This window comes from Martes martes, assembly GCF_963455335.1.
Source record: "Martes martes genome assembly, chromosome: 6".
Lineage (NCBI taxonomy): Eukaryota > Metazoa > Chordata > Mammalia > Carnivora > Mustelidae > Martes > Martes martes.
In genome coordinates this window covers 15676386-15702213 of record NC_137893.1, presented here as the reverse complement: position 1 = coordinate 15702213, position 25828 = coordinate 15676386, and the positions used below count along the sequence as shown (strand labels likewise).

At 44.6% G+C, this 25828-nt stretch overlaps 1 protein-coding gene across 1 annotated transcript in view; it reads left to right on the top strand.

Annotated features, from left to right (window-relative positions):
• The window catches only part of MTHFD1L (methylenetetrahydrofolate dehydrogenase (NADP+ dependent) 1 like), a gene marked incomplete at its 5' end in the record, with an annotated part of 183587 nt that overhangs the window by 17062 nt on the left and 140697 nt on the right, over window positions 1-25828 (top strand). The window contains 4 exons of the mRNA XM_080805521.1: window positions 14743-14854; window positions 20706-20797; window positions 22416-22513; window positions 25081-25254. Coding sequence (XP_080661647.1) covers window positions 14743-14854; window positions 20706-20797; window positions 22416-22513; window positions 25081-25254 — 476 coding nt within the window. The remainder of the gene's footprint in view (window positions 1-14742; window positions 14855-20705; window positions 20798-22415; window positions 22514-25080; window positions 25255-25828) is intronic.

Sequence of the window (25828 nt, the reverse complement as noted above, 5' to 3'; positions counted from 1 at the left end):
TTATCATAGGATTGCCAGTGTGGTTTAATATCAGAAAAATGCATTAAGATTTACTGACATAATTCACCACATTATCAGATAAAAACTATGCTATCACCATCATAGATACAGAAGTCATTTGATAAAATCCTTTATGATTTTTTCCTAAAAAAACCTTATCTGGGAAATTAAAGGAATTCCTTAACCCAGTAAATATCTATAAAAAGTTAGAACAAGTATCTCATTAAATAATGAAATATTAGAAACATTTCTTTTAAAATTTGGAAAGATATAAGGGTGCCTATTATCAGTAGTCCTAATCAGCTCTGTATGGGAATTACTAGACAGTAATTGATGTAATGTGAAGAAAGGGAGAATTTATAATATTTGGAAAGGAAGACACCAGACCGTCATCAATCCCAGATGATAGCATTACCTACATAGAAAACTCAAAAGAATCTTAAAAAAATATGAGAATGAGTATGAGTTCACTCGGGTTCTTGGATATATGCATTTCTAAACACCACACCCATAGTTAAGAGTAATTTTTTTTCAAAGATTTATTTATTTGAGAGAGTGAGTGCAAGCATGTGAGTAGTATAGGGTGTGGGAGAGAATGTCCTGTTTTAAACAGACTCTGCACTGAGTTACAGAGCCTGACTCAGGGCTCGATCTCACAACCCGGAAATCTCGACTTGAGTTAAACCAGCTGTGCCTCCTGGGATCCCTGTAATTTTTTATCAGTTTTTAAAAACTGATTCTTAAATTAGAGTTTATAATAGCAATGAGAATATAAGGTACTTAGGAATATATTTAACAGAAGTTATTTCTGATCTTTTGAAAGAAATTATATAATTTTGATGAAGGTCATTAAGAAGACTCCAAAATAGAGATACCATGTTCGTGGATAAGAGGACTCAATATTGGGGCGCCTGGGTGGCTTGGATAAGAGGACTCAATATTGGGGCGCCTGGGTGGCTCAGTGGGTTAAGCCTCTGCCTTCAGCTCAGGTCATGGTCTCAGGGTCCTGGTATTGAGCCCCGAGTAAGGCTCTCTGCTCAGCAGGGAGCCTGCTTCCTCCTCTCTCTCTCTGCCTGCCTCTCTGCCTACTTGTGATCTCTGTCTGTCAAATAAATAAATAAAATCTTTAAAAAAAAAAAAAAAGAGGACTCAATATTCAGAGAAGCGGATGTGGCAGCATGTTGGTGGCTTTGCAATAGAGAGATTTGGCCTTGTTAAAGAAAAAAAAAGGAGAACTCAGTATCTTAAAGATACTGATTCTGCCCAAATTAATCTATAAATTTGAGTCAGAGTCCTGACTTATTATTGTTTTGGCGAGTTTGACAAGCTGATTCTAAAATTTAACAGAGGGGGTGCCTGGGTAGCTCAGTCAGTTAAGCATCTGCCTTTAGCTCAGGTCATGACCCCAAGACTTTGGGATAGAGCCCTACATCGCGCTCCCTGCTCAACAGGAAGCCTGCTTCTCCCTCCCCGACTCCCCCTGCTTGTGTTCCTCTTTCTCTCTCTGTCAAAAAAATAAATAAAATCTTTAAATAATAATAAAATTTACACAGAGGTAGAAGGGCAAAAACAAGACAATATTGAAGAGATCTTGAGCTGCAAATATCAATGTGAAAGAATTTTTTAATATAGCACTTGTTGGAAGAAAAAAAAGCATTTGCAAAGGGTTTATTACATGTGACACCATTTATTTAAAGTCTAAAAGCAATGCCATCTGTATCTATGCTTTAAGGCTACATATATAAACTAACAAGATGAAGAAATGTATGGTCCTTGAACCAAATCAGGAAACCATTTACCAGGACAAGGATGTGGATGTAGGTGGAAGGGAGACTCGCTGACGTTGGCCGTGCCTTTTTTCTGGGCAGTGGGCTGGGTGTCCAGGTGCATTCTATCATCTGTTTACATTTTCATGGCTGGAGCAGTTAATAACGTTTTTAATTTCAAAAAATGGCCATGAATTTTTACACATTTCAAGCAAAGTGAAGTTAAATTAAAAGTATGTTAAGGACAGTAAAGTAACTGCAGAACAACATCGAAAAATACACGTTCCTTATGTTGCCGCATGAGAACAGAAGTGAGAAGTTGCAGTCCTGTCCCCGGGAGGCAGGTGTCTCGACCGAGAAGTGTGACACCTGAGTCGCAGGTGGGTCTAAACACATGCGGCTCTTTCTCCTATGAAAGCAGCTCAGAAACGTGATCGCCCAGCTGAGCTCAAAACCTCTGTGCCTTTTGAGTGGTCACCACATGGGGGCGGCCTATGCAAGAAAATTCAGGGACTCCAATTCAGAGCCGAGAATTTTTGATTTTGGAAGGTTAGTGGAAGGAGAAAACACGCCCTGCTCTGGACTGAACAGCTGTGGTAGAAAAGAGAAAAATACCTTCACTGGCAACTGAATGTTTTCACAGCTGTCGCAGATAACTTTGCCGGTTGTATCTGTATTTTGGTAAAACAAAGACATCTTTCAAAGTACTTTTTTATGATGGAAATAAATCACCTTGACTCTTCTTTGGGATACATCTCATCCTGACTTTGAGAAGGACCAAGTGGCTCTACTCTCTAGAGAATCTAGAAATTGGGTAACTTTCCTGTTTTCAGACATCCAGGAAGGTTCTGTTGAAGAGTTGTTGCACACACATTGTTTCCTGGGTACGTAGAATGACCCCACCGTGAATCTTAAGAGACTGTGGCTTTTCTCCTTACTGCTTCGTCTCTGTAGCCAAAAATATGGAAAGAATGGTTCAGGGCTCCTCATACTGGTCTTTGAAATTTATCTGGCCTCTGGCATTTGGCCCCCTTCTCCCTGGTCTACCTACTGCTTGTCGCACCTCAAGACAAAACCTTGTTCTTTCCGTTTTTCATGCCAACGGCTCCCAGTTCATGAGTCACTTTCCTCTCCGAGGACGTGCCTCCGTGCTTCTGCCTGACATTTGACTTTCCACTCTTCCTGGATTTTATTTCTGAAACACGGGCCATTGCTGGGCCTGGTTTCCAAGAACCGAGACCGCAGACCTCTGCAGGCTACAGTGGTGGTGGGTCACCTGGGCACAGGGTTGACATCCTGGGGCATCTGCCCGAGTCGGAGCATGTGTCCACCCTTGCTGGCCACACCCTCAGCAGACCTTCCCTGTGAAAAACAGTGAGTGTGTAAGTTTAACAACAGCTTGGGATTTTTGTTTTCTCGTTACATCAACAACAATTAGATAGTACAGCGTAAGATCATAGTACATTTCAATTCTCCTTACCGCAGTATTAAGTGTTGGGGAAAAAAAGGAGAAGCAAAGGGTTATAGCTATTGGCCAAAGGAAGTCATCTTCAAGAAGCATGTCTTATAGGCTTCTTTGTACCTGACATGGAACAAGCTCCCCCCGTTGGCCATCTGGTTGGGGGTTTCCATCCTGAGAGGTCTGGGGGTCAGTAGGTGACCACGTAACATTAGAGTCCTGCCTACCAACTCCTACACGACACGCAGCCTCTCGAGTCCGGGATGACCTACAGGTGACCGCAGCCTGCTGCGGCCAGCGGCAGGCTGCAGGGTTTGGAGTCAGACACGTTTGTGGTCTTGGTAAGCAGTGGGACATAGGCTTTGGTGACAGCTCCGGGTTCAAGCCTTCCCTGTCACTTAACTTTTCTGAACTTTGTCTCTTCATGTGTAGAAAGGGGATCGTAATACTACCCGCCGCATAGGGGTGCTGGGGGGATTCAGTCGTGCAAGTTGGCTTCACACAGAACTTGGCCCCTACGAACGTCCACATTAACAGCTCGGCTGCTGTTAATGGTGAGTCAGGAAAGACACTGGCCAGTTTCGCAATGTGGAAAAGTCAGTGGGTCAATGAAATCGTAAGGCGATAAGCTAGTAAAGTGGCGGGACCCAGGTCCCTCACTGGAAGCCCAGTGGACGTGTTTCCAGTGAATGGCAGGCAGAAGTAGAGGGTCGCTGTGGGAGGGTCTTGCGCCGTCTTGAGGTGGGAGGGATGAAACCAAATCAAGACGAAGAGAGTGGGAGAGAGTGGGGGCCCAGTTTGGGCCTTTACATCCACCCCCTCCTTCTTCACCAGTATTGCCAACTTGAAGTAACGCAACAGAGAGCCTTTGCTCCATGGCTAGGACCTCTTCCTTCCCGCAAGTTCTGTGTTCCTCAGAAGCCCCTCTACTTCAAGTCATGTCTGGTGGAGGGGTTCCTTGTTTATTGCTTCATTCTTAGAGGAGTAGCGTTCCTTCCTGCAGTGTCGAGGAATGGTTACATAGAGTTAGTGGGATTGAAGCGGATTCTGGTTACGCGTAACATCTCCACGGAGCGTGAGCAAGAAGAGTTGGGATTTGCCTTTTCAGAGTTTTGTGAACAATAGAGTAGACTTCTGTAATTTGCAGCTTTGCCGTTTCATGCCCATCTGAGTGTGTCACTGGAAATTAAGTTTCCTGCTTTGTTTCTGAGCATCACTTCTGCGCTTTGCTAGAAGTTATGTGTTTACTCATGGGGGAGTGGAAGAATGTCTGGGCACTTGTCCCAGTCAGCTTCATGTGATGGAGGAGTGTCGGATGTCCGGAAGCGAAAGAGCTCTGGGTGTGGTGTTTCGGGGTAGGGCTCCTTCCACTGCCCGGACAGAGACCCTGCACTCAGCGTCCCAGGCCCCAGGAGTGGAATGTCTCCCCAGTGCGGGGCCTGGACAGAGCCACTTGCCCAGTGAGAACTGGCTTATCTCTGCCTCACCGCGAGGAGTTCATCCTGATGCCAAAAGCAGTTTGAGGCGAGAGAATGTTCTGCATTTAGGATTTATGAGTTGGAGTGGTACCCCTCTCCAGGGAAGCGAGGCTGACAGGTTCCCTGGGGCCCCGCGTGCACACCCGTTACTCGCACTGCTCGAGGGAGAGCCTTTCCGGAGTCTGTGGTGAGACACAGCTGGAGGACAGGGTGAAGTGGCCTCCAGCTGTGACAAATCGGGTCCATCCCAGCTGTGTGCATAAGAAATAACCCAGAAATAAGAGAACCGTTTTATTTTGTTTTTCTCAGAGGATCTCATGTCTCCTCCTCCTGAGCACAGAGACCCTCAAAACTAGTATTAACACAAGAAGGGAAAAAATACAAGTCTTTCCCATTTGAAGGATCAAAGGGGGTTGGGGTTTTTTGAACAAAAGCTAAATGATCACTGAGTCATTTCCAGTTTAAATTCACTGCAGAGCATGGCTTATAGAAGGCTTTTAAAAGTGAATTGGACATTTCTAAATAGGCTTGTACATACGAAATCTTGAAAAAAGAATAGTCTTTTTTCCAAAGATTGGGGAAAAAAAATTCTAGCTTTTAAACTGAATGAGATTAGTGAGTTACATGACTGGGTTTTAAAAAATACATATATATATATGTATTTTTATTAACATATAATGTATTATTTGCCCCAAGGGTACAGGTCTGTGAATCATCAGGCTTACACACTTCACAGCACTCACCATTGCACATACCCTCCCCAGTGTCCATAACCCAACCACCCTCTCCCTATCCCTCCCACCCCCAGCAACCCTCAGTTTGTTTTGTGTGATTAAGAGTCTCTTAGGGTTTGTCTCCCTCCCAATCCCATCTTGTTTCATTTTTTCCTTCCCTACCCCCCGCAACCCCTGGCCCTGCCCCTCAAATTCCTCACATCAGAGGGATCATGTGATAATTATCTTTCTCTGATTTACTTATTTCACTCAGCATAATACCCTCTAGTTCCATCTACATCGTTGCAATTGGTAAGATTTTGAGTTTTTTGATGGCTGCATGGTATTCCATTATATATATGTACCACATCTTTATCCATTTGTCTGTTGATGGACATCTAGGTTCTCTCCATAGTTTGGCTGTTTTGAACATTGCTGCTATAAACATTCGGGTGCACGTACCCCTTTGGGGCATAAAATATAAAATATTATATAAATATACATAAAAACATGTTTTGTGTTTATTTTAGTCAATTTATTATCATAAATATACATAAAATATTTTAAAATTTTTAATGCATTTCCCTTATAAGTGCTGGGAAAGAAAATGTATAGTTACAGATCCAAAATACAGTGATACTGTTTTTTCTGGAGATCATTATTTCTTCATGAGGCTTGGAGTTAATGTCAGGCAGCCTGTCATTTCTACCCTGAGGACTTCTGTCTGCATTTCCTGTAAGGCCGGTCTAGCGATAACGTACTCCCTTAGCTTGTGTTAATATGCAAGTACACGAATCTCCCCTTTGTTGTTGAAGTGGCTTTTTGCTGGATGGAGAATTTTCAGTTGACAAGGCATTTTTCTTCAGCACTTTAAATGTCACCCCACTGTCGTCTGGCCTTCAAGGGTTCTGGTGAGCATAATAACTATCACAGCAGAGGCCACAGACCAGTGCCCCGAGGTAATGGCTGTCATGGTCCCTCCTGGCAATTGAGTTAGTGAGTCCCAAGAACCAGGCTCCCTGTTTTGCTCATGTTGTGTCCTTGATTCTGCCCAGATTTCCTGTTGGGCACAACCTTCATTCTCCCCATCTCACAGAGGAGGAGACTGAGACGTGGAGAAGTAAAGAGACTTTCCAAATCTAATTTTAAAATGATGGAGGTGGCACTACAGCCTGAATTTTCAGCCAGTGTCCTGAGTCAGCTCTTACTCCAGGTGATCACAAAACCCCATCTTTTAAAGTGTATATATATATATATTTTTTAAAGATTTTATTTATTTGACAGAGATCACAATTAGGCAGAGAGGCAGGCAGAGAGAGAGGGGGAAGCAGGCTCCCTGCTGAGCAGAGAGCCCAATGTGAGGCTCATTCCCAGGACCCTGAGATCATGACCTGAGCTGAAGGCAGAGGCTTAACCCATTGAGCCCCCCCAGGCACCCCTTTGAAAGTACATTTAAAGTCTAGTCTTTTGCACCAGAAAGTACCTGACAGCTCAGGTAAGAAACGTCAGAGAATCCAAGGCCCAAGACATTAGACTTGAGTTCACTCTTGTTTTATTCCAACAGTTTATCATCCCACAGACAACCTTTCAAGAGAGGAGGCCGAAGTAGACTCAGTGCTATTCCCTCCCTGAGGCCCTGGGAGGGTGTCTACCCTATTGAGAGGGTCGTGGGGGTGCCCTGGTCACCTTTGGGGGCTCGCAAGACAGTGCCTCGACAGGAGTCTCTCCCCCCACACACACACATCAGTTACAGGTGGCAAGGAGACTATCCCCAATCACAGGGCACCACGGGATCCTGTACCAAGCAAATACCAAGGTTATTCAGTAATGTGTGACTAAGTGACCTGAGTCATGTAGGGCCCTGAGCATTCTCTGACGGATTTTTCCATGTTCGTGGACTGAAAATGCCTTTGGAGATGTCACGTCCCATTCTTTTCACTCCTGTCACTCCCTGATCATTGCGTCACTTACTAACACCAGAGAAGGAGGTGAATGGGACTTTTATTTTAAAAGTCCCCGGATCAGGCTGATTATATCTAGTAGTGGTGAGAAGAGGATTTATGAGAGAATCTATTGGAGCTGATGGGCACGCACTCCAGGAGTCACATAGAGTGGTCCCTTGTGAGCTGTACGTAGTTTGAGGTCTATATGCACAAAAGAAGGGCTCCCGGCTGTGTCCTGTGACCAGCAGACCGGTGATGTCCCTTCCAGCGCACCCAGCGTTATCCCTGTTGGCAGAGCCTGGCTCCACCTTTCAGCCTTTCTTCCCCAGTGTAAATGATGTTTAAGGAATTAAAATGTAATTTAAGGAGTTAGAATTAGAATACTTTAATGGGTAGTTATTGAACGTAACCCACAAGTGTAAAGCCCCTTATGTTGGGGTAAAGATTTCCTCCTCCAAGCTTTTCTCCTCTGTCGTCTCATTGACGCGACATGTGCCGATGAAGTGTGGCGTCCCCCTTGAGGAGCCACAGAGACTGCACTTGAACCGAGGCCTTGTAACCCCCCGCAAGCATCCTTCCCCTGGCAGCTCAGGCCCCTTCCGCAGAGTACAGCTTCTTTGCCCTGCAGAGGAGGTGGCCGAGGCCCAGAGGGTTCCTGGAGGAAGAGGAACGCACAGATGGGCCCATGTGGGATCCAAGGTTCAGAACTGGAAAAGGCGAGTGCGTCAGGAAAGGCCAAGTTTGATTTCGCACAGCTGCCTCTCCTCTCATTAACTCCACCAGGCTGCCGCTTTTCAGGTCCGGGCTTGATACGGTGGAGGCAGGTCGTCGGGGCTGTCCTGCCTCTGTGAGGCCTGGCTGGCCTGGGGCCGCCTTGGGGACCGCAGCCTGGGCATTTCTTCCTTTTAGTGCCACGTGGTTCTGAGTCTTTGTCATACTGGATTGTCTCTCACCACACACACGCAGACTCTCTCTTTGTCTCTGTGTCTCTTCGCCATCCTTTGTAATTTCATCGTCTCCCTAGAGCGTGAGGAAGGGAATTACTTTTGATGAATCATTGAGAGTATACCCGTTACCAGAGGTGAGGTCGCGCTCACCTTCCCTCGCGTGTTAGAAGCCACGTCAGCAGCAGGCGCACTTGAAGACGGAGTGACTGTCTTTTCTGTCATTCTGGACACAGCCGAATCTCTTTGGTACTCTTCTCCTTTATGGAGCGGTTAAGTATGTCGGATGGCGAAGTAAGAGGTGAACTTAGGAACGTGTAGAAAAAGGAAGGTCATTTATGATCCTTTGCGGAAAGATGTTGGTAGGTAAGTGCTAGTCATAATCCCTAACTGTCCATTTGGCTTGGAGTCATTCTGATTTATGAAATAAGCACAAGATAGGTATTCATTTTAAAAGCCAGTGATCTGGACGCCTGGGTGGCTCAGTCGGTTAAACGTCTGCCCTGGGCTCAGGTCGTGCTCCCTGCTCAGTGGGGAGTCTGCTTCGCCCTCTCCCTCTGCCTGCTGTTCCCCTGCTTGTTCTCTCTCTGTCTCTATCAAATAAAGAAAATCTTAAAAATAAGTAGATAAAAGCCAATGATCCGTTCTGATCACAGAAGAAAGTGGAAGAAAGACACATGCCCAATTTGTGGGGGGGAAAAAAAGAATTCTCCCAGAATGAGATCACATAGTGTGTGGGGAATAGGGTGGGGGACTACCTTCTGCTGCAATCGTCATTCTCTTATCTTGCCAAAGTATTAGGATATCTGAATGAGAATGGTTTTATGGACATTGGGGAGGGTGTGTGCTGTGGTGAGTGCTGTGAAGTGTGTAAACCTGGCAATTCACAGACCTGTACCCCTGGGGCTAATAATACATTATATGTTAATAAAAAATAAAAAATTTAATAAAAAATATAGATTAAAGACCTAAAAAAAAAAAAGAATGGTTTGATGTTCCTATTTTAGCATATTTACAGAGTTATTTCAACATTTCTATTTGATAGTATGCTTAATATTTCAGTAAAATGTGGTTATTTGTCCATAGGTACAAAGCCATAATCCTCTGGTAGATGTTCAGTTCATTCAAGTGAAAAGGTAGACGTCCTAAGTTAAAATAATGTGTGAACAAACAGGAACTCTGCTCATGAAGCTCAAAGCCTAAATGAAGTCTGCGTCTGCAGGGAACACACTTGACCAAAACGGCAGGAATTTTCTAGGCACAAGTTGCTAATGCCCACGTCTATGGGAAAGTCACTGATGAATTCCTAATTGCCCAAAATGGATTATTTTTGCTTTTAGTTTGTTTGGCCATCGGGTGTCATTCAGACCTGTCTACCATGCCCTTTCCCCAGCACCTGTGTGGCTACACTACGCTTCCTGCCTCCTGGGCCATACCAGTGTCACCGTTTGCTCCTCTTCTGTTACCCGGAATTACTCCCAGGGATGTACTGAAGGCCTCTTTCCTTCCCATTCTATCCGTTTCTCTCAGATCTACAAGTTTCTGAGTCTAACCCCATCTGTGTGCTAACGAGTCCCAGCCTACCTCCCCTCCTCCCGGACCATCCTGTGTTGGGAACCTGTGCATCCAGCTTCCCACCAAGTGTGTCCTCCTCCTGCTCGTTTCCCTCCTACGCCCTCCAACCCCTTCTCAGTCCAGCTTCCAGAGTAATCTTTCTAAAACAGCGTCTGGTGGCGTGCGGGCGACCAGAGTAGCCCCATCTGACAGCTCCTTGTCAGTCAGCAAGAAAAGGTCCGCACATTGGGGAATTTGGCCTTTATAGAAAGAAAAGTGACATTCCATTAAAAAACTTAAAAAAAGAGGAACCTAACTCTTCAGGACTTTGCCGTGGGATTGTCAAGGAGCCTCTGTGCCACGTAAGATGTCACAGACTGTCCTTGTTGCTGCAAAGCACCGGGAGCAATCTGCCGTGGGACGGCGATCTGGGAAGCCACCTGACCGGTCTCACACAATGACAGTGTGTCCCAGTTCATCGGAAGTGGGAGAACCGGGGCTCCTCGGTGGCTCAGTCCGTTTAGCATCGGACTCTTGGTTTCAGCCCTGGTCATGATCTCACGGGTCGTGGGATCGAGCCCCACGTCAGGCTCCACGCTCCGCGCAGAATCCCCTTGAGATTCTCTCCCCTCCCCCAACACCAGATCTTTATTTTTTTTTTCAAGGGATAGAGACAGAATGTTTATTCGTAACTCATTTTATGAGGCCAGCATAACCCCGATTCAAAAATATAACGAGAAAATTACAGTAGTTCTTTTAATAGATGCACAAATTAGAGCAAAATATTAGAAAAATCAAACCCAGAGAATGTGTTAAAAGGATAATATGTCATGACCAAATTGGCTTATTCTAGAATTTTAAAAATGGTTCGAATCAAATAAATCTTAAAAAAAAAAAAAAGTGGAAGAACAAGTTCGAGGCACCCTTCCCTCCAGACCCCTCCCTGTACGTACTGTACGTGACAGCTGCCTAGCTCATGTGCATGGACCGATCAAGAATGCCGATGTCTCTGTGGCCAAAATGGTAGAAATGGGATGTTTAATCATTTCTTTTCCTATCCCACCCCCCCAATCTGGAGGATTGTTCTTAAATCCTGTGGGCAGGGATTTTTTCCTTCAGATCCTCAGAATCACGATACATCAAAATCTCTCTCTCAACCTTGTTTTTTTGTTTTTCATTCATCCCAGCTTTCAGTGTATATCATACCTGAGATTCCCCATGTGCCCTTTCAAAACGATAGTGAAAGTTAAATTGTCTTTTAGTTAGGGGGGGTAGAGGGGTGGTAAGGGGGTGTACTTTCTGTAATTTGAATTTTAAGATCTTTTTTTTTTTTTTTTTGGTGAATACAAAACCATGATGTTCCTTAATGACCTTGGAAATCACATCTGCCCTCCATCTCTCTCTGTCCATTTTCCAATGCTTGCCCCCCCCCATCCCCGCTCTTAAAAATCAGTGACGTAGAGAAAAATAGTTTTCATGATACCTAAAGTGTACGTGACTCCCACATGCCCTACCTTAAACATCGGCATTTCTGTGTCTTACCATTGTTTTAACATTTGGTCCTCCGCCTGGGGAGTGGGCGGGCCTCTGTAAGCCATTTCTACCGAGAAACAGATATTTTGTTACAAGGTAGAGTTTCAAGCCAGGCTTTGGCCAGGGTCTTTCTCACTTGGGAGGAGGAAAGTAGAAACAGCCGGCAAGATGATCATTCTTGAATTTTAGCTCATTAAAATCTTCTTTGCTCCTCAGTGAGTGATTTACTGATTCAAGCATCTAGCAGTTTTCCTCTCCAGAAAGAATTAGCATCTCCAGCGAGATCATTGCTAATGGCGGGAGATTTTCGTCTCTTCTCTGCGGGATCGGCCATCCTCCCGTTGCTCTCTCAGCACAGCCCACTCCAGGGTTGTGTTTAAACATGGAGCTGAGGAGTGGGAATGAGCTCCCTGAGATTTATAGGTAATGAAAGGAACAAGTTGTGTCAAAGGCACCACGTGTAGGAAACTAAGTGTTCTTCGGGGACCTGTGTAAACCTCTGATCCTTGGCTTTTTCCAAAAATGAATGTTTCAGCCTTGTACATATTAACTTCCTCTTTACAGAAGTTTTTTTGTTTTTTTTTTTTAAGATTTTATTTATTTGACAGAGAAAGATCACAGGTAGGCAGAGAGGCAGGCAGAGAGAGAGAGAGAGAGAGAGAGAGAAGCAGGCTCCCCGCTGAGCAGAGAGTCCGATGCGGGGCTCGATCCCAGGACCCTGAGACCATGACCTGAGCTGAAGGCAGTGGCTTAACCCACTGAGCCACCCCGGCGCCCCTCTTTACAGAAGTCTTAACATGTTGTTTTTGCTGCTGTTGTGCGGGATAATGTAGCGACATGGCATTTCTTACCTGCTGAGCATTTCCAACAAAAGTTAAATGTTTGAGTTTTTTGGGGGGCCTTCCTGTAGTTGAGTATCTACAGTGGGATCAGTACATGAAGAAATACATGTTTTTATTCAGATGTTTAAAATCCTCTTTCCTTGGGGTGCCTGGGTGGCTCTGTCAGTTAACCTCTGCCTTCAGCTCAGGTCATGATCTCAGTCCTGGGATCGAGCCCCATGTCAGGCTCCCTGCTCAGTGGGAAGCCTGCTTCTCCCTCCCCCTGCTCATGTATGCACTCTCTGTCTCTGTCTCTCTCCCCCTCTCAAATAAATAAATAAAATCTCTTAAAAAGATGAAAATAAAATCCTCTTTCCTTAAGAACAATTTTGCCCCCTAACTATCACATCACCCAAAAATCTTGCTGCTTTTCAGATCTGTCTGTGGAGAACATACGACGTGAACTGCACTAGGATGCTGGTGATGTTAGCTTCCAGTAACTTCTGAATTCTGTTTCATAGTGTTGTGGTCTCACAGGGTTTTGTTTTGTTTTTTTTTTTTTAAAAAAAAGGATGGTTGTTTTAGGAGAGACTTCCCTTCTTTTTAGTGTGACCAATGCAGTTGATTTACTGTGACACCATTTCAGTATATTCTTCTTATGCCTTAATGAAGTGTGAGAGGGAAAAGCGGTGAGCACTGTTTGGCTCATTAGTGGGACCCAGCAAATGTTAATTCCCTTTTCCCTGCTGGCGTGATCAAACTGATCCACGTTCCCGGGATGGCAACTTTAAAGGTTGGCTTTATCGGCTCTTCGTAAAGACATGCCTTGTAAGTTGTTGCCATGTTCCTCCTCTATCGGGGGACTTGGAGCTGTTCTAGACCTTGGCTTTTTTGTCTTCATAAACCAGGGAGGCCCGTCATGGATTTGCTTCCCCTCGCTGCCATCTCTCGCCCTAAGATTTCTAAGAGACGTTAGTGGGTGCAGCCTCTTGCCCAGACTGTGCTACAGAGGCCTACGCTGAGTTGCTCAGCTGGTGCTACCCCAGGCTCTTCAGCCACGAGCCTGTCCAAGCCAAGAACGGATGCGGGCGCGCGGAGCATGTTCGTTGATGGGGCGGTTTTGCGGTGGTCACATCCGTGGGGCTGTTTTCCTGTTTTGTCTGCCCTTCCTCTGTCTGATTCTAAAGAATCTACAATCAGTGCAGGGCACCGAAGTCTGGAAAAAGCAATGGGGGAAAGAAAGTAGTGTGGGACAGTGGAGGGCGGGCAGCTGTCTCTTCCTCCCTTGTGGAGTGTCCTGAGACTGGCTCCCCAGGGGAAACAGGAATTCCCAGAGAGGTGCTTACACTCTCTGAGCCTCAGTTTCCTTGCCTGTTAAATGGGCGTAGTAGCACCAGCCCACGTAGGTGACATGTGCAATCATAGCTATTTCCCCCACAGGGCCCCACTTTCCTCCTTCACCTCTTGTGCTCCGCATAAACGGATCTGGTTTGTGATCATTGGTGGCTTAGTGGGGACAGTACGGGGACAGTACCGGGACAGGCGGTCATTCTTTGGTTGAGGTCAGAGCCAGTCTCTTCTAAATGTCACCTTCCTACCAGACACGTTCCTCCAGTACTGTTCCCAAAACCGTACAAGACAGTTGTGATGAATGTGTCGTGTGCTAATAGTAGCATTCTTTTGTTTTTCTTTAAAAAAAAAACAAAAACAAAAACCCAAAATGAACAGTCTGACAGGAGACTAAGCAGAGCCTCCAGGAAAATGAGACTTTTTTCTTGAGCTCTTGAAAAAATCCTCCCATAGATCCAGCAAAAGTTGCATGTGGGCCTAATTTGGATTATGCGGTTGGACAAGCCAGCAGCCCCCCGAGCTGGCCAGATCTTCCTGTGGCTTCCCAGCAACCACCCCCATCTTCCCTGCTCAGCTGCCACGTGACTCCAGATGCCACCCGCCTCGTATACCTTTCAGTCTCCTGCTTCCATCTGTGCAGTTTCCGTGGTCCCATCCTTTTCCTTTTTTCTTTTTTCTTTTTTTTTAGATTTTATTTATTTATTTGACGGAGATCACAAGTAGGTAGAGAGGCAGGCAGAGAGAGAGAGGAGGAAGCAGGCTCCCCGCCGAGCAGAGAGCCCAGTGCGGGGCTCGAGCCCAGGACCCTGAGATCATGACCTGAGCCGAAGGCAGAGGCTTAACCCACTGAGTCACCCAGGTGTCCCCCCATCCTTTTTCTTGATGCTGCAGTTAGCGGTGAGGACACGTGGATGGCGATGCTGCCCGCAGTGTAGGCGCTGCACTGACTGCCCTAAAGAAACTTTGTCCTTTTTCCTTTCCTTTCTGGGCCAAGATAGTCAGGCCCTGTGCTGACATGTGCTGCATTAGGAAATCCATGATGTGATTCTGTGCACATCATCCGTGTGGCACCAACCTCAGAATGGTTGTCATCTGCTATCGAAATCAGGCAACACAGATCGCTCGTCACATATCACTGCCACAGATTAAAACGAGCATGGTGTTTCTCTTTTTCTTTCTAGCTTCATGAGGCTGATATTGTGGTCTTGGGCTCTCCTAAGCCAGAAGAGATTCCCCTTTCTTGGATACAACCAGGAACGACAGTTCTCAACTGTTCCCATGACTTCCTGTCAGGTATGTAAATGTCTTAAAATTGGTGTTGGGCCGCTGATGAAAAGAGGCGAGATGGTTATGAGACGTGAACCTTACATTCAGAAGAGAGGATGTCCCTGAAGGGTTGCTCGTCGTCAGCATCCGTGCACGGGACAGGGAACTCAGAATGTTGATGGGCCTACCTTTTGGGTTACCCCATGTTGAAGCCATATTTTGGGGCAAAGAGAAGGTAAGATGCCAACCACAGTAGCCACCCCCTGCTCCCACGTGCATACATGCCCCTGCTGGCCTTTAGCGTTGAGCAGTCCAGTCACTCATGATCTGAAGGAGGTAATTTGTCCACATGTGAGGTATACTAGAAATAGTGGTTTTCAGTCTCATGCTATGAAGCAGAATCTGTTCGCCCGAAGAGATCTTAGGTGACCTTCAGCATATCAAAGCAGATGAAAACAGTTGCTGGAAGGGATGGGATGGTCGGAAGTTGAGCCAGAGTGGGTGGAGACCCTCTTTCACGTCTGCCAGGACCACCCGGGGGTTCTAGGTCTCGAAACCCAGACGGCTCCACAGAAGCAGTGAAATAGAGAATAGGATCCGATTGTGTGTGTGTATGTAAAACTTTGACCCACTCACCTTGAGATAACTATTCTACATTTTTCCACCAAAAAAAAATGCACTGAACTTAATTCGATTGGAATATGATAGAAGGAAAAGAAAACAATGTGATGTTATCAATGTTACTGAAATTCATGTCATAACTGTTTCTTCAAAAAAGGAAAATAATGGACCCACCCCACTAGGAAATGTCACCCCTCCCAGAATTAACCAGTCAGATTAAAAAACCTTCTGGGACTTCAGGGGGTGGGGTGGATTGGAGGATGCGAGGAACGATGCTCAGGAATTTCCCAGAATGCTCGGGTACTTGGCTCTTGGATGAAGAGCACACAGATGAATGAAGCAATTAGAGGTATAATGCGAATGTAGGCTTCATTGCTCCTTTTAGCAAATAGAAGGCTTGCACTGAATGACTTCTTTGAAGTATATCTCGTTTCAGGAAATAACTTTCTCTCCCCGCCTGAAAAAACCAATGCCTAACCCATAAATTATGGGCATGCAGATTTGCTTCTCTGCTTAGCATTTAGATTAGGAAAGTCAGTTATGAATTCATGTTCTTTTAAATGAATGCTTCTTTGCTGTTATATTTACTTGCTTTTTTTTTTCTTTTTAATTAGAGTTTATATATTTAGGACAGTTTTGGCATCGTCCTGGCTGGAGAGAGAGAGGCTGCTTTTTGGAATCCCTTTGAGCCCTATGATTTAATATATGAAGGTGACATGTATTTTTTTAGTGAAACTGCCTGATTTTTAATATAGTTCTTTTGAGGATATTTAGTTTTTTAAAGGCATTCCTAAAAACATTCAATTTCAATGCAGTGATCCTCCTGGGGAACAAAAAAGATCAAGGCATTATATTTTGAGGGAACAATTCTGTATGTAGACTGACTCCAGTTAGTTTATTTGAAGTGTGTCCGGTCCAGTTCTAGTAGTCTTCTTCTTGATTTTTGAATGCCTCGTGCCCAGAATAGTACCTGTCACATAGTACATGCTCAGAAAATACTGAGTGTTGAGTGAGTGAATAAGCTGGGACTCAGAAATGTACTCTGACTGATTGCAGCTTTAAGTTAGTTGCAGATATTAAGACATTTTTTGAACTTGTCTCGCACTCAGAAATCAGGCTGAGAGGGCAAAGACAAAGATGAGGAATGCTTTACTGATTAGAAAGATGGACGTTTTGGGGCACCTGGGTGGCTCAGTCGTTAAGCATCTGCCTTCGGCTCAGGTCATGATCCCAGGGTCCTGGGATCAAGCCCCACATCGGGCTCCCTGCTCAGTGCGAAGTCCCCTTCGCCCTCTCCCACTCCCCTGCTTGTGTTCCTGCTCTCTCTCTCTGTCAAATAAATAAATAATTAAAAAAAAAAAAAAAAGAAAGATGGATGTTTTGCGGTCAGCACCATTCATAAGAGCGTGGTAGTTCCTGACAGTTTTATGTTTGTGTGTGTGTTTATTTATTTATTTATTTTAAGACTTTATTTGTCAGAGAGCAAGAGAGACCAAGAGAGAGAGAAAGAGCACACAAGCAGGGGGAGCGGCAGGCAGAGGGAGAAGCAGGCTCGCCACTGAGCAAGGAGCCCCATGTGGAACTCCATCCAAGGACCCTAGAATCATGACCTGAGCTGAAGGCAGATGCTTAACTGACCGAGCCACTCGGGCGCCCCGAGATCCTTTTTTTTTTTTTTTTAAGATTTTATTTTTGCGTTATCTCTAAACCCAACATGGGGCTTGAACTTAGAACCCTGAGATCAAGATTCCCACACTGTACTGACTGAGCCACCCTGGTACCCCAGTCAGTTTTAACGTTAGCAACTTCGATTAGTATGAAAATTGGATCTCTGAACAGATTGTAGAAAGGCTCTTCTCCCTTCTGTTTTGCATAAGCTCGCCACCTTAAACAAAGAGACTTTTTTAAAGCATTATTAAAAGGAAAGGTGCTTTTATTCATACTTAAGAACAAAAGAATTCTTAATAAACTGGCGATTGGGTGAAGGCAGGGTTTATAATGGGATTTTCATACTCATCTTAACGGTACAGGGATTCCCGCCCCCCTTCGCCCCGTAAAAGTAGATGGGATGCGGTGATTCCACCTGGAATTTAAGTAAAAACTTAAAACTTAAAACTTAAAGTAAAAACTTAAAAATTAAGTGATCCTGTGCTGTGATACCAGCAAAATATATTCCAAAAGCCCACAGTATGTTTAAAGAGAAGATCAATGAATAAATGTGTTAGTTGAACAGAAATCTCTGGACCCATGGTAATTATGTCAACTCATATTTTGTATTTTATTTTTTTTAAGATTTTATTCATTTATTTGACAGGCAGAGATCACAAGTAGGCAGAGAAACAGGCAGAGAGAGAGGAGGAAGCAGGCTCCCCGCTGAGCAGAGAGCCTGATGTGGGGCTCGATCCCAGGACCCTGGGATCATGACCCGAGCTGAAGGCAGAGGCTTTAACCCACTGAGCCACCCTGGCACCCCTCTTAACTGCATCTTATTTGTAAGCTGTGTGACTTTGAGCAAATAACTTAAGCTCTCTGATCTTCAGTTTCCTTGTGGGTAAGATGGGAACAAGGCTCTAGAGAGGAATAAGTGAGCTCTCGCCTCACAGCATGGCCTTCATAGGAGCTGCCATCTAGTGGCCCCCCTTACCCTCCTTCCTGTTGTCCTCACACCTCTAGCACACAGAAGAGCCGTCAGACTTTTTATGAGCAACATGGGACTCTGTATTTGAAAACCAAACACAGGGAAGGACTCTTCCCAGTGAGTTTCTGAGAATGTGAGAAGGGAGCTTCAAGAACTTAGACACACATGTAATACAGTCGTTATCTTCGTGCACTTAGAATACAATAAGGGTATTGGCTTACGAATTTTGAAGTCCAGTTAGTCTAAAATCTGTTATATCTATTACCTGTTTCCCTTACCTTTTTTCCCAGGAAATTCTGGAAGAGTTGGACTCATGTTATTGCCAGGTTTCATTTCAGATTTTAACTAGTTCTATGTAAGACATTAACATTCTGACTTTTTAAAAGAGTCTCAAGCTGTTTAGAATATACAGTTCTGTGTTAATTCCTTCCTACTTTGGTGTCAGTGATTTCAAAAGGGCTGTTCATATAAGATGATACCAGTAGTTTAATTATATTTCTTTTTGGGGGGATTTTTACATTATATTCTATTTAAAAAAAACAATCATAGGACATTGATATTTGATAGTGGAATTCCGATGTGTTAAGCTAGGAGTTCAACCGTTGCAAACATTATTACAAAAATTATATTGAGATTTCATTTCTTGCATTTTACTGTTATCCTATAACAAGAATATATTTAACTTGAAACTAACGGCCAGTGATTTTGAGAGTGTTATCTGTACTAATTTATAGTTTTTTAGCTTTTCCTGTTTTCAAAACTTCACATAAAGTTTTTCTGAGTTACTTGTTCTCCCAGAGGATGAAAAAATATTTAAGGGTTCAGTCTATGGCTTCATATGGCGCTTTAGTGATAAGAAGGGTGCCCTGGGCCAGACTGCAGAAAACTGAAATGTTTCCATATAGCAGAGTTGTCAGGAAGACCGAAGAAGAATTTGCACTGGTCCCTCCCATTTCATTTATTCTGGCAAAATTCCCAGGGTGGTCTCAAAACAGCTCCTGTCAGGGAAAGTACCATTCTGATTTCTAGGGAAAGCATGATGACACGTTAGCCTTAAATTTTCTTGTTGTAGAAAGTTTGGTTAGCAAGAAAAAATTATAAATGAAAGGCCATCTTTTTAAAGTGATTCATTGACCTGTCCTTGGAAGAACCACGAGTAAATGGGGAGTGTTTAGTGGGAAGTGAAAAGACCCATTTGGTTTGGGACCGGACCCCTGGGACCCCTGGCGGACTCGCAGGCTGAGTGCAGACAGCCTTGGCAGGCCGAGTGTAGACAGCCTCCGGGTGGAGCCCTGCCTGGACACAGGCAGAGGGGTGAGGTAATGATTTCCTCTCTCCATTCTCTTCAGCCATGAAATTTGTTAAGAATGTTATCCCTGATGCACTGAGTTACCCTCTTTGTTGCTTCAAGTTGTCTGGTCATCCCTAATATTAATTTCCTAAAATACAGTTTCTCAGTTTCTATGGAAGAATGATCCTGTCACTTTTATGATAAGGTACTTGTGATTCTCTTCTGGGCGTGTACGTTAATAAATTGATACCAGCTCCTGGCATGTAGCTTTTCCTTTTTCCCTCGTCATTTAAAGATAGAGATAAAAATGAGAGAAGCATATTTCTTTTCCATAACGGTTGGACAAGACCTTTAGATCAGATCTCTAGTGGTTCAAACAAAACAAAACAAAATCTCATTCTCTACGCTCTTGGCTTTTGCCTAAATATGATTTATAAAACTGTGAAGTGTTGCTAATCTTGAAACGATACCGGAGGGAGATGATTTTCCAACACCCTTAATACATTTGACTATAGAACATCACAAAACACTTACTCTTAAGTGTTTTGTGCTCTTTCTTGCAGAGGACTGTCAGCAAAATGGATAATTTAGAAGTAGAGTGGTCCAAACTCGAGGACGAGAGTTTCTTAATTCAAAAAAGTTGCTATTAGAAATGTTTCTTTTCTCCAAGGGAGGATATAGACTAAAGCATTTTACATGTGTGCTTGCTTTTCGTAAGCTCTGTAAGTGCCAAGTGAAGAAGGGAGTAGAATCCTTACAAATGCCTCTGTGGTTTGAAACCCAGGTCATCCCTAAAATTAATATCCTAAAATACAGTTTCTCAGTTTCTACAGAAAATGGGTCCTATCGCTTTTAATACAGGGATTTTCTAAAGTTCTCGGAGACTGCCTGATCTCTCGCACGGCACTGGGGTTGGGTGCAATTGTGCTGCGTCCGAGTCCTCCTTCCTATGCTCTGTATACGCGAGATTGCTTTTATTCCCTAGGCATCGTTGAAATGTACACATTCGGTGCCAAGCACCTTGATGTCACATTCAGTTCTCCCAGACTTGGGTGGGCGTGTAACTACCCACAGTAATTAACAGGCCCAAAGTCACAGTTGCCGGTTGGAGGTGGAAGCCGGCTTTTCACCCAGTCTTGACTCTTGAGTCAGCCAAGAGCCCCAGGGCAGTGCCGGGGACGGGTGACCCCCCTGGAGCCATGCCTGACAGCCGACATCCCTGGGTTGCAAAGGAGAACATCACTTGGTCACTCGCTGGGCTGGCTTTTTAACTAGGAGCAATTGGTTGTAAATGACGGTACCCTGAAAGTCTTTTTTTTTTCCTGTAGGGAAGCTTGGAGGTGGTTCCCTCGGGGCACATTTTAACGGTCTCATTGCCGAGGACGATGTGAGTCTCCTCGCTGCGGCTCTCCGGATTCAGGTGGGTCTGACGCGGCTCTCTGAGGATTTCCGAGTTGAGAGCTTAGATGAATAGTTGCTCACATTTTGCAAGTGTTTTCTGTTGAGCAGACACAGTGGTAAGCACCTTACACACATAATGTCATTTGATTCTTCCAACAGCCCTGGAAGATAATGTCATTCCCATTTGGTAGATAAGGAAAGGGGAGCTTGGAAAAATTTGCCTTTGGTGACATGACAGGTGCGGGATGGGGACCCAAATCAAGGTCTGTTTTTAGTAATCTATTGCTGTGGAATAAATTATCCCCCAAATTTTGCAACCTAGGACAATGAACATTTATAAACTCACAGTGTTTGTGGGTCAGAGATTTGGCAGTGGCTCAGCTGTATGGTTTTGGCTCAGGGTCTCTCACACAATTGAAATCAGGAGGTCAGAAGAAGGCTTAACTGTGGCCAGAGCCTCCCACTTCCAAGACGGCTCACTCACATGGCTGTTGGCAAGATGGCTTAGACCCTCACCATGCAGACTTCTCTGTAGAGCTGCTCGTGATGGGGCAGCTAACTTCCCCAGGATTGAGTGATCCAAAGGAGAAGGCAAGGAGGAAGCCGCAGTAGGTTTTATGACCTGGCTGTCAAAGCCACCCACCATCACTTCCCTGTTTCCTCTTTGCTAGAAGTGAGTCATCAGTCTAGTTCACGTTCAGGGGGAAGGGAATTGGGCCCACCTTTCAAGCACAGGAGTATTAAAGATTCTGTGGACTGCTTTTCAAACCACAACCATCCGCATGACCCAAAGCCCAAGATGTCCAGCTCGCCACCATGCGAGCTCTGCATGGCAGTGACCTTCACTATCAGGAGAGAAACCAGAGCCTGTAATTCCTGCCACAGTGGAATTAAGCAGAAGCAGGTTTTAGTTTCTTTCTTACATGGTGTGTACAATGGAAACTTTTTATTTCCAGGGGCGGCTTGGCTGGCTCATTGGGTAGAACATGCGACTCTTGATCTCAGGGCCATGTGTTCAAGCCCCACAATGGGCATGGTGCTCACTAAAAATAAATAAATAAATAAACTGACACCCACACACCCCCTTTAAAATTTTTTTAAAAGATAAAAATAAGTAAGACTTGTAACTTCCAAATGGGATTTACTACCTTTCTGTAAGAACTGTGTGTCATATTTCAACCTAAGCCAGATGTTAATTCTCTGTCTCTCTTTGTGTATCACCATTTAACAATTCAATGCTCTTGTTCTATTAACTGTAAAAGGGTTATACTTGAAACAGTGTTGCGGGGTCTGGAAGCTGGGCCTCTAAGCTGATCCTTCTTGGGTTCTTATGTTTCCCTCATTTTTCTCTTCTAACTGAGAGGAAGAACACACTCTCTAATTTTATCTGGTATTTGCTGTCTTTAGTGAACACTTAACCTCTTTGAAAAGTACCTGTGTCTCACATTTTCCTTTTGAAGGCAAACCTCCCATGCTAATTACACGTGAGTAAAAGCATTGTCGATGGTCACTTGGGTTACCGTGGAGCTCTGTAACCCTTCTCATGACGTAACATCCTGCGCAGTATTTTCATAGTTCAGACCCATACCCCGTCAGCCTTTACTTGGGTAACGTGCTCTCCTTTCTGTCCCTTGAAGAACATGGTCAGCAGTGGACGGAGATGGCTACGTGAACAGCAGCACGCCAGGTGGAGACTTCACTGCTTGAAACTCCAGCCTCTCTCCCCCGTCCCAAGGTATCCGCTAGATTTGTCTATAGTGACACCACAGTGCCTCGGGTAGCCAAAGTGGCTCACGGGGTGGGGGCGTCCGTCATGGTATTATGGCTCGGATGGTGGATAATCTTCGCTAGTCACATCGGTGCACTCTTTACGCTATTGATTAAGCCCTAACAATTAAATAGTAATGAGCTCGTGTCTCGTATTCAGTCAGTTCTAGGACGTGTATTCCTTTCCTTTCTGAAGTCAGCGTGTCCATTACTGTCGACGATGTGTCCTGTATTAAATGGCATTGTTCTTTCTTCTTAATGCTGTCTAACATAATGCTGAAAAATACGGCAACGTGATGTTTGGAAAATGCTTCTTAGTGTTAGAAATGCCCAACTCACCTGTCAGCTTGGTCTTCATGGCCGTGTAGGTGTCTGCACTGGGGGCCAATGACCGACTATACCAAACCCCATTCTACGTAGGAAGTGTGTTCACCTTTCCTCAGCACATAGTAATATCTCCTCTCTGATGGGCCATTCTGTGACACTCCAGATGGATATTTTCTTCAGAGTAGCGTTTAATGAAGTGCGAGCTCTATATTCTCTGCCTGGATTTGGAAGTCCATGCTGCAGGAATAAGTCATTAGATAAGGCATCAGAGCCGGAGAAATGCATTTCCCAGCCTCATCACGGGTCCCCCGGCTGCCTCCCCACCGCAGTGAATCGGCCCCACTCTCGCTATCCAGGCATGCACAAATGCCCTTGGAAAACGGTGCGCTGAAAACCCCATCGTCAGCAGATAAAGCCTCCAGGAACTGACCTGTTTTTCATTTGATAACCGCTTGCTTTTTAGATTTGATCCGTTTTCTTGGGCCACAGCTGAACACTCGTGGTTCCATTCTACCCACCCGGCTGTTTTCACCCCTGAAAATAGACTGCACATCTTAGTTCCCGTCCATGTTCATTAATATATAAATTCCAGGGAACGTTGTGTTTTATAATGTCACCCTCTTGTTGTGTAATCTGTTTCATCAAATATCTTCGTTTTTTTAATTACTTGTGTTGTTATAGGACTTTAATTTTTAAAAGTAAATGAGTACATTTTACTTTCAGAGAGCTAAAAAAAAAAATTTGAGGGGGCCCCTGCCAAACTGTATACCAAAGCCTTCGCATAAATCTAAATAAATTCCACTTGGGGGAAGAAGTGTTTTAATTGCTGAACCAAATTTGACTTCTGGAGGTGCAGTGGGGGGAGAAAGACAGGCTGAGTAGTTTATAAATTCCTCAAAAATTAAAACGATGTCACTGTCACTCTTTAGCTAGTGAGGAGAAAACTTTGGAGGTTTTCCAAGAGTCGGCATCTCCATTTAGGAGATTTGGGGAGGAGAGAAAGAGAAAAAGGGTGTAGACAGGAAGGCAAAATGACTTGGGAGCATAGGCAGTGAAGGAAGAGGGGAGAACTGGAAGGGGAAATGCAGGTGTTGGGGGGGAAGGAAGCGCAGTGCCCAGCCCGTGTGCGATCCGGGCAGAGGCACGCTCTCCCACTCCGAGCTGCTGTAGTGCGCTGCGGGGAATTCGGATTGGAAGGGGTGTAGTGTTACCTTGTGCCCCACGGTCAGACTTCCATGGGGTCATGGAGAAGAACACAGAGCAATGTGAGGGCTTTGAGTTGATTATCAGCAGGAGTGAGAGAAAGAAAATTCAGAGCAGGGGGCTGCCTGCCCGCGGACCCCGAAATAAGGGCTTCAGGGTGAGGCAGGCACTGCTGTGTCCCCAAGTGTCAACCCTAAGGACCGACTGAGTCTCTGAGGCCAGCTCTCCCAGCTCTGTCTCGTGCCTGCCCCATCTTCCTCTCAGCCAGGTGTTCAGTCCGGCAGATGGGGGCCCTGAACCCCCATTAAAACAAATAGCTGAGCTGAGGAGCCCCACAAGACTCTCTGAGAAGTTCGGCACATGCCAATTTCTTAGGACTTCCGGAAGCTGAACAGTGGCGCTCTCATCTTGTGAGAAAGATAGAATGAAAGATTTGCCCAGTGACACTCGGGTGTTCCTCAACTTTCCCATATTTGAAGTTGAGCTTCGAGCACTAGGTCCTTTTACGGACGGTTATGCAATTAATAAAATATTTTGAAATATGATTTTTGGATTCAATTTAGGAAAAAGAGAGGGAAAAGCATGGACCCAGATGAAACAAAATAGCATTTCCCCATTTCTGAATAGCCAAGAGACACATGGGGCCAGCCCGGGGAGAACATTATGCAATGAGCCATGTATTCACGGTTAGCAGAGACGGTGGCGACCCACAGAGAGCACTGTACTCTACAATGAATATAGCTCTCGCCTGTAGTATGGGCGTGCTCTGTACCTGGGCAGAGTTCTGCCATCCTCGTGAGTTTGCTTCCCTAAAGAAATGTACCTTTTTTTTTTTTTAATGCACATTAATTATTAGCATTTGTGCCTACTGCTGCTTGGGAGAGAGAAACACAAAGCCATTGCCTTGCTTGACTTGTTGGGGTGACGTATGGCTGTTTTTACTCTAGCGGTGACCACCTAAGCTGAGGAGACTCTCCTCGCCTCTCGTGTGTTTGCCCCCCGCAGTGATCTTGAGATTTCAAGAGCACAGACTCCAAAAGCCGTGGATGTCCTTGCCAAGGAGATAGGATTGCTTGCAGATGAGATTGAAGTCTATGGCAAAAGCAAAGCCAAAGTACGTTTGTCCCTGCTGGAAAGGTTAAAGGATCAAGCAGATGGAAAATACGTTTTAGTAGCTGGGTAAGAAACGACTTCTAAAATTTAATTGACTAAGAAGGCATGTTTATAAAACTCTCTGCCCTATTTCTGTCTGTCATCACACCACGCACATCCGTCCTTTTCTCAGACTTGACATTTTTGTCCATTTCACTTGGCATTCCTTCATTTGACATGAGGTAAGTTTTCATTTTCAGTGCAAAACAGATTAGTCTCCTCCACAAAACATAAAGTGTAACGAGTTCCTCAGCCAGTATTTTATTTTATTTTTGTTTCTCATATTGTGTTTTGATCACCCTTGTTCTGTCTTAGATTTTTCATTTAGTTTCTTTGTGATAAAAATCAAAATAAGAACCAAAAGTAAAATATTTTGAACTGAGCAGGGGGGAGTTTGTGTTCTACTCAGAAATAACATCTTCATGGAAAATGTACAGATAATTGTGTGAAACTTAACATTTTCCTGTTAATATCCTTAATATTTATTTATGTATTTGCATTATAAAAGTTCATCATTTCTCTTTTCTTACATTTTAAAATTAATGTTGAGCCATTTTCATTTGTGTTGGTCATTTTATAAATGATAAATGCAGGGGTTTTG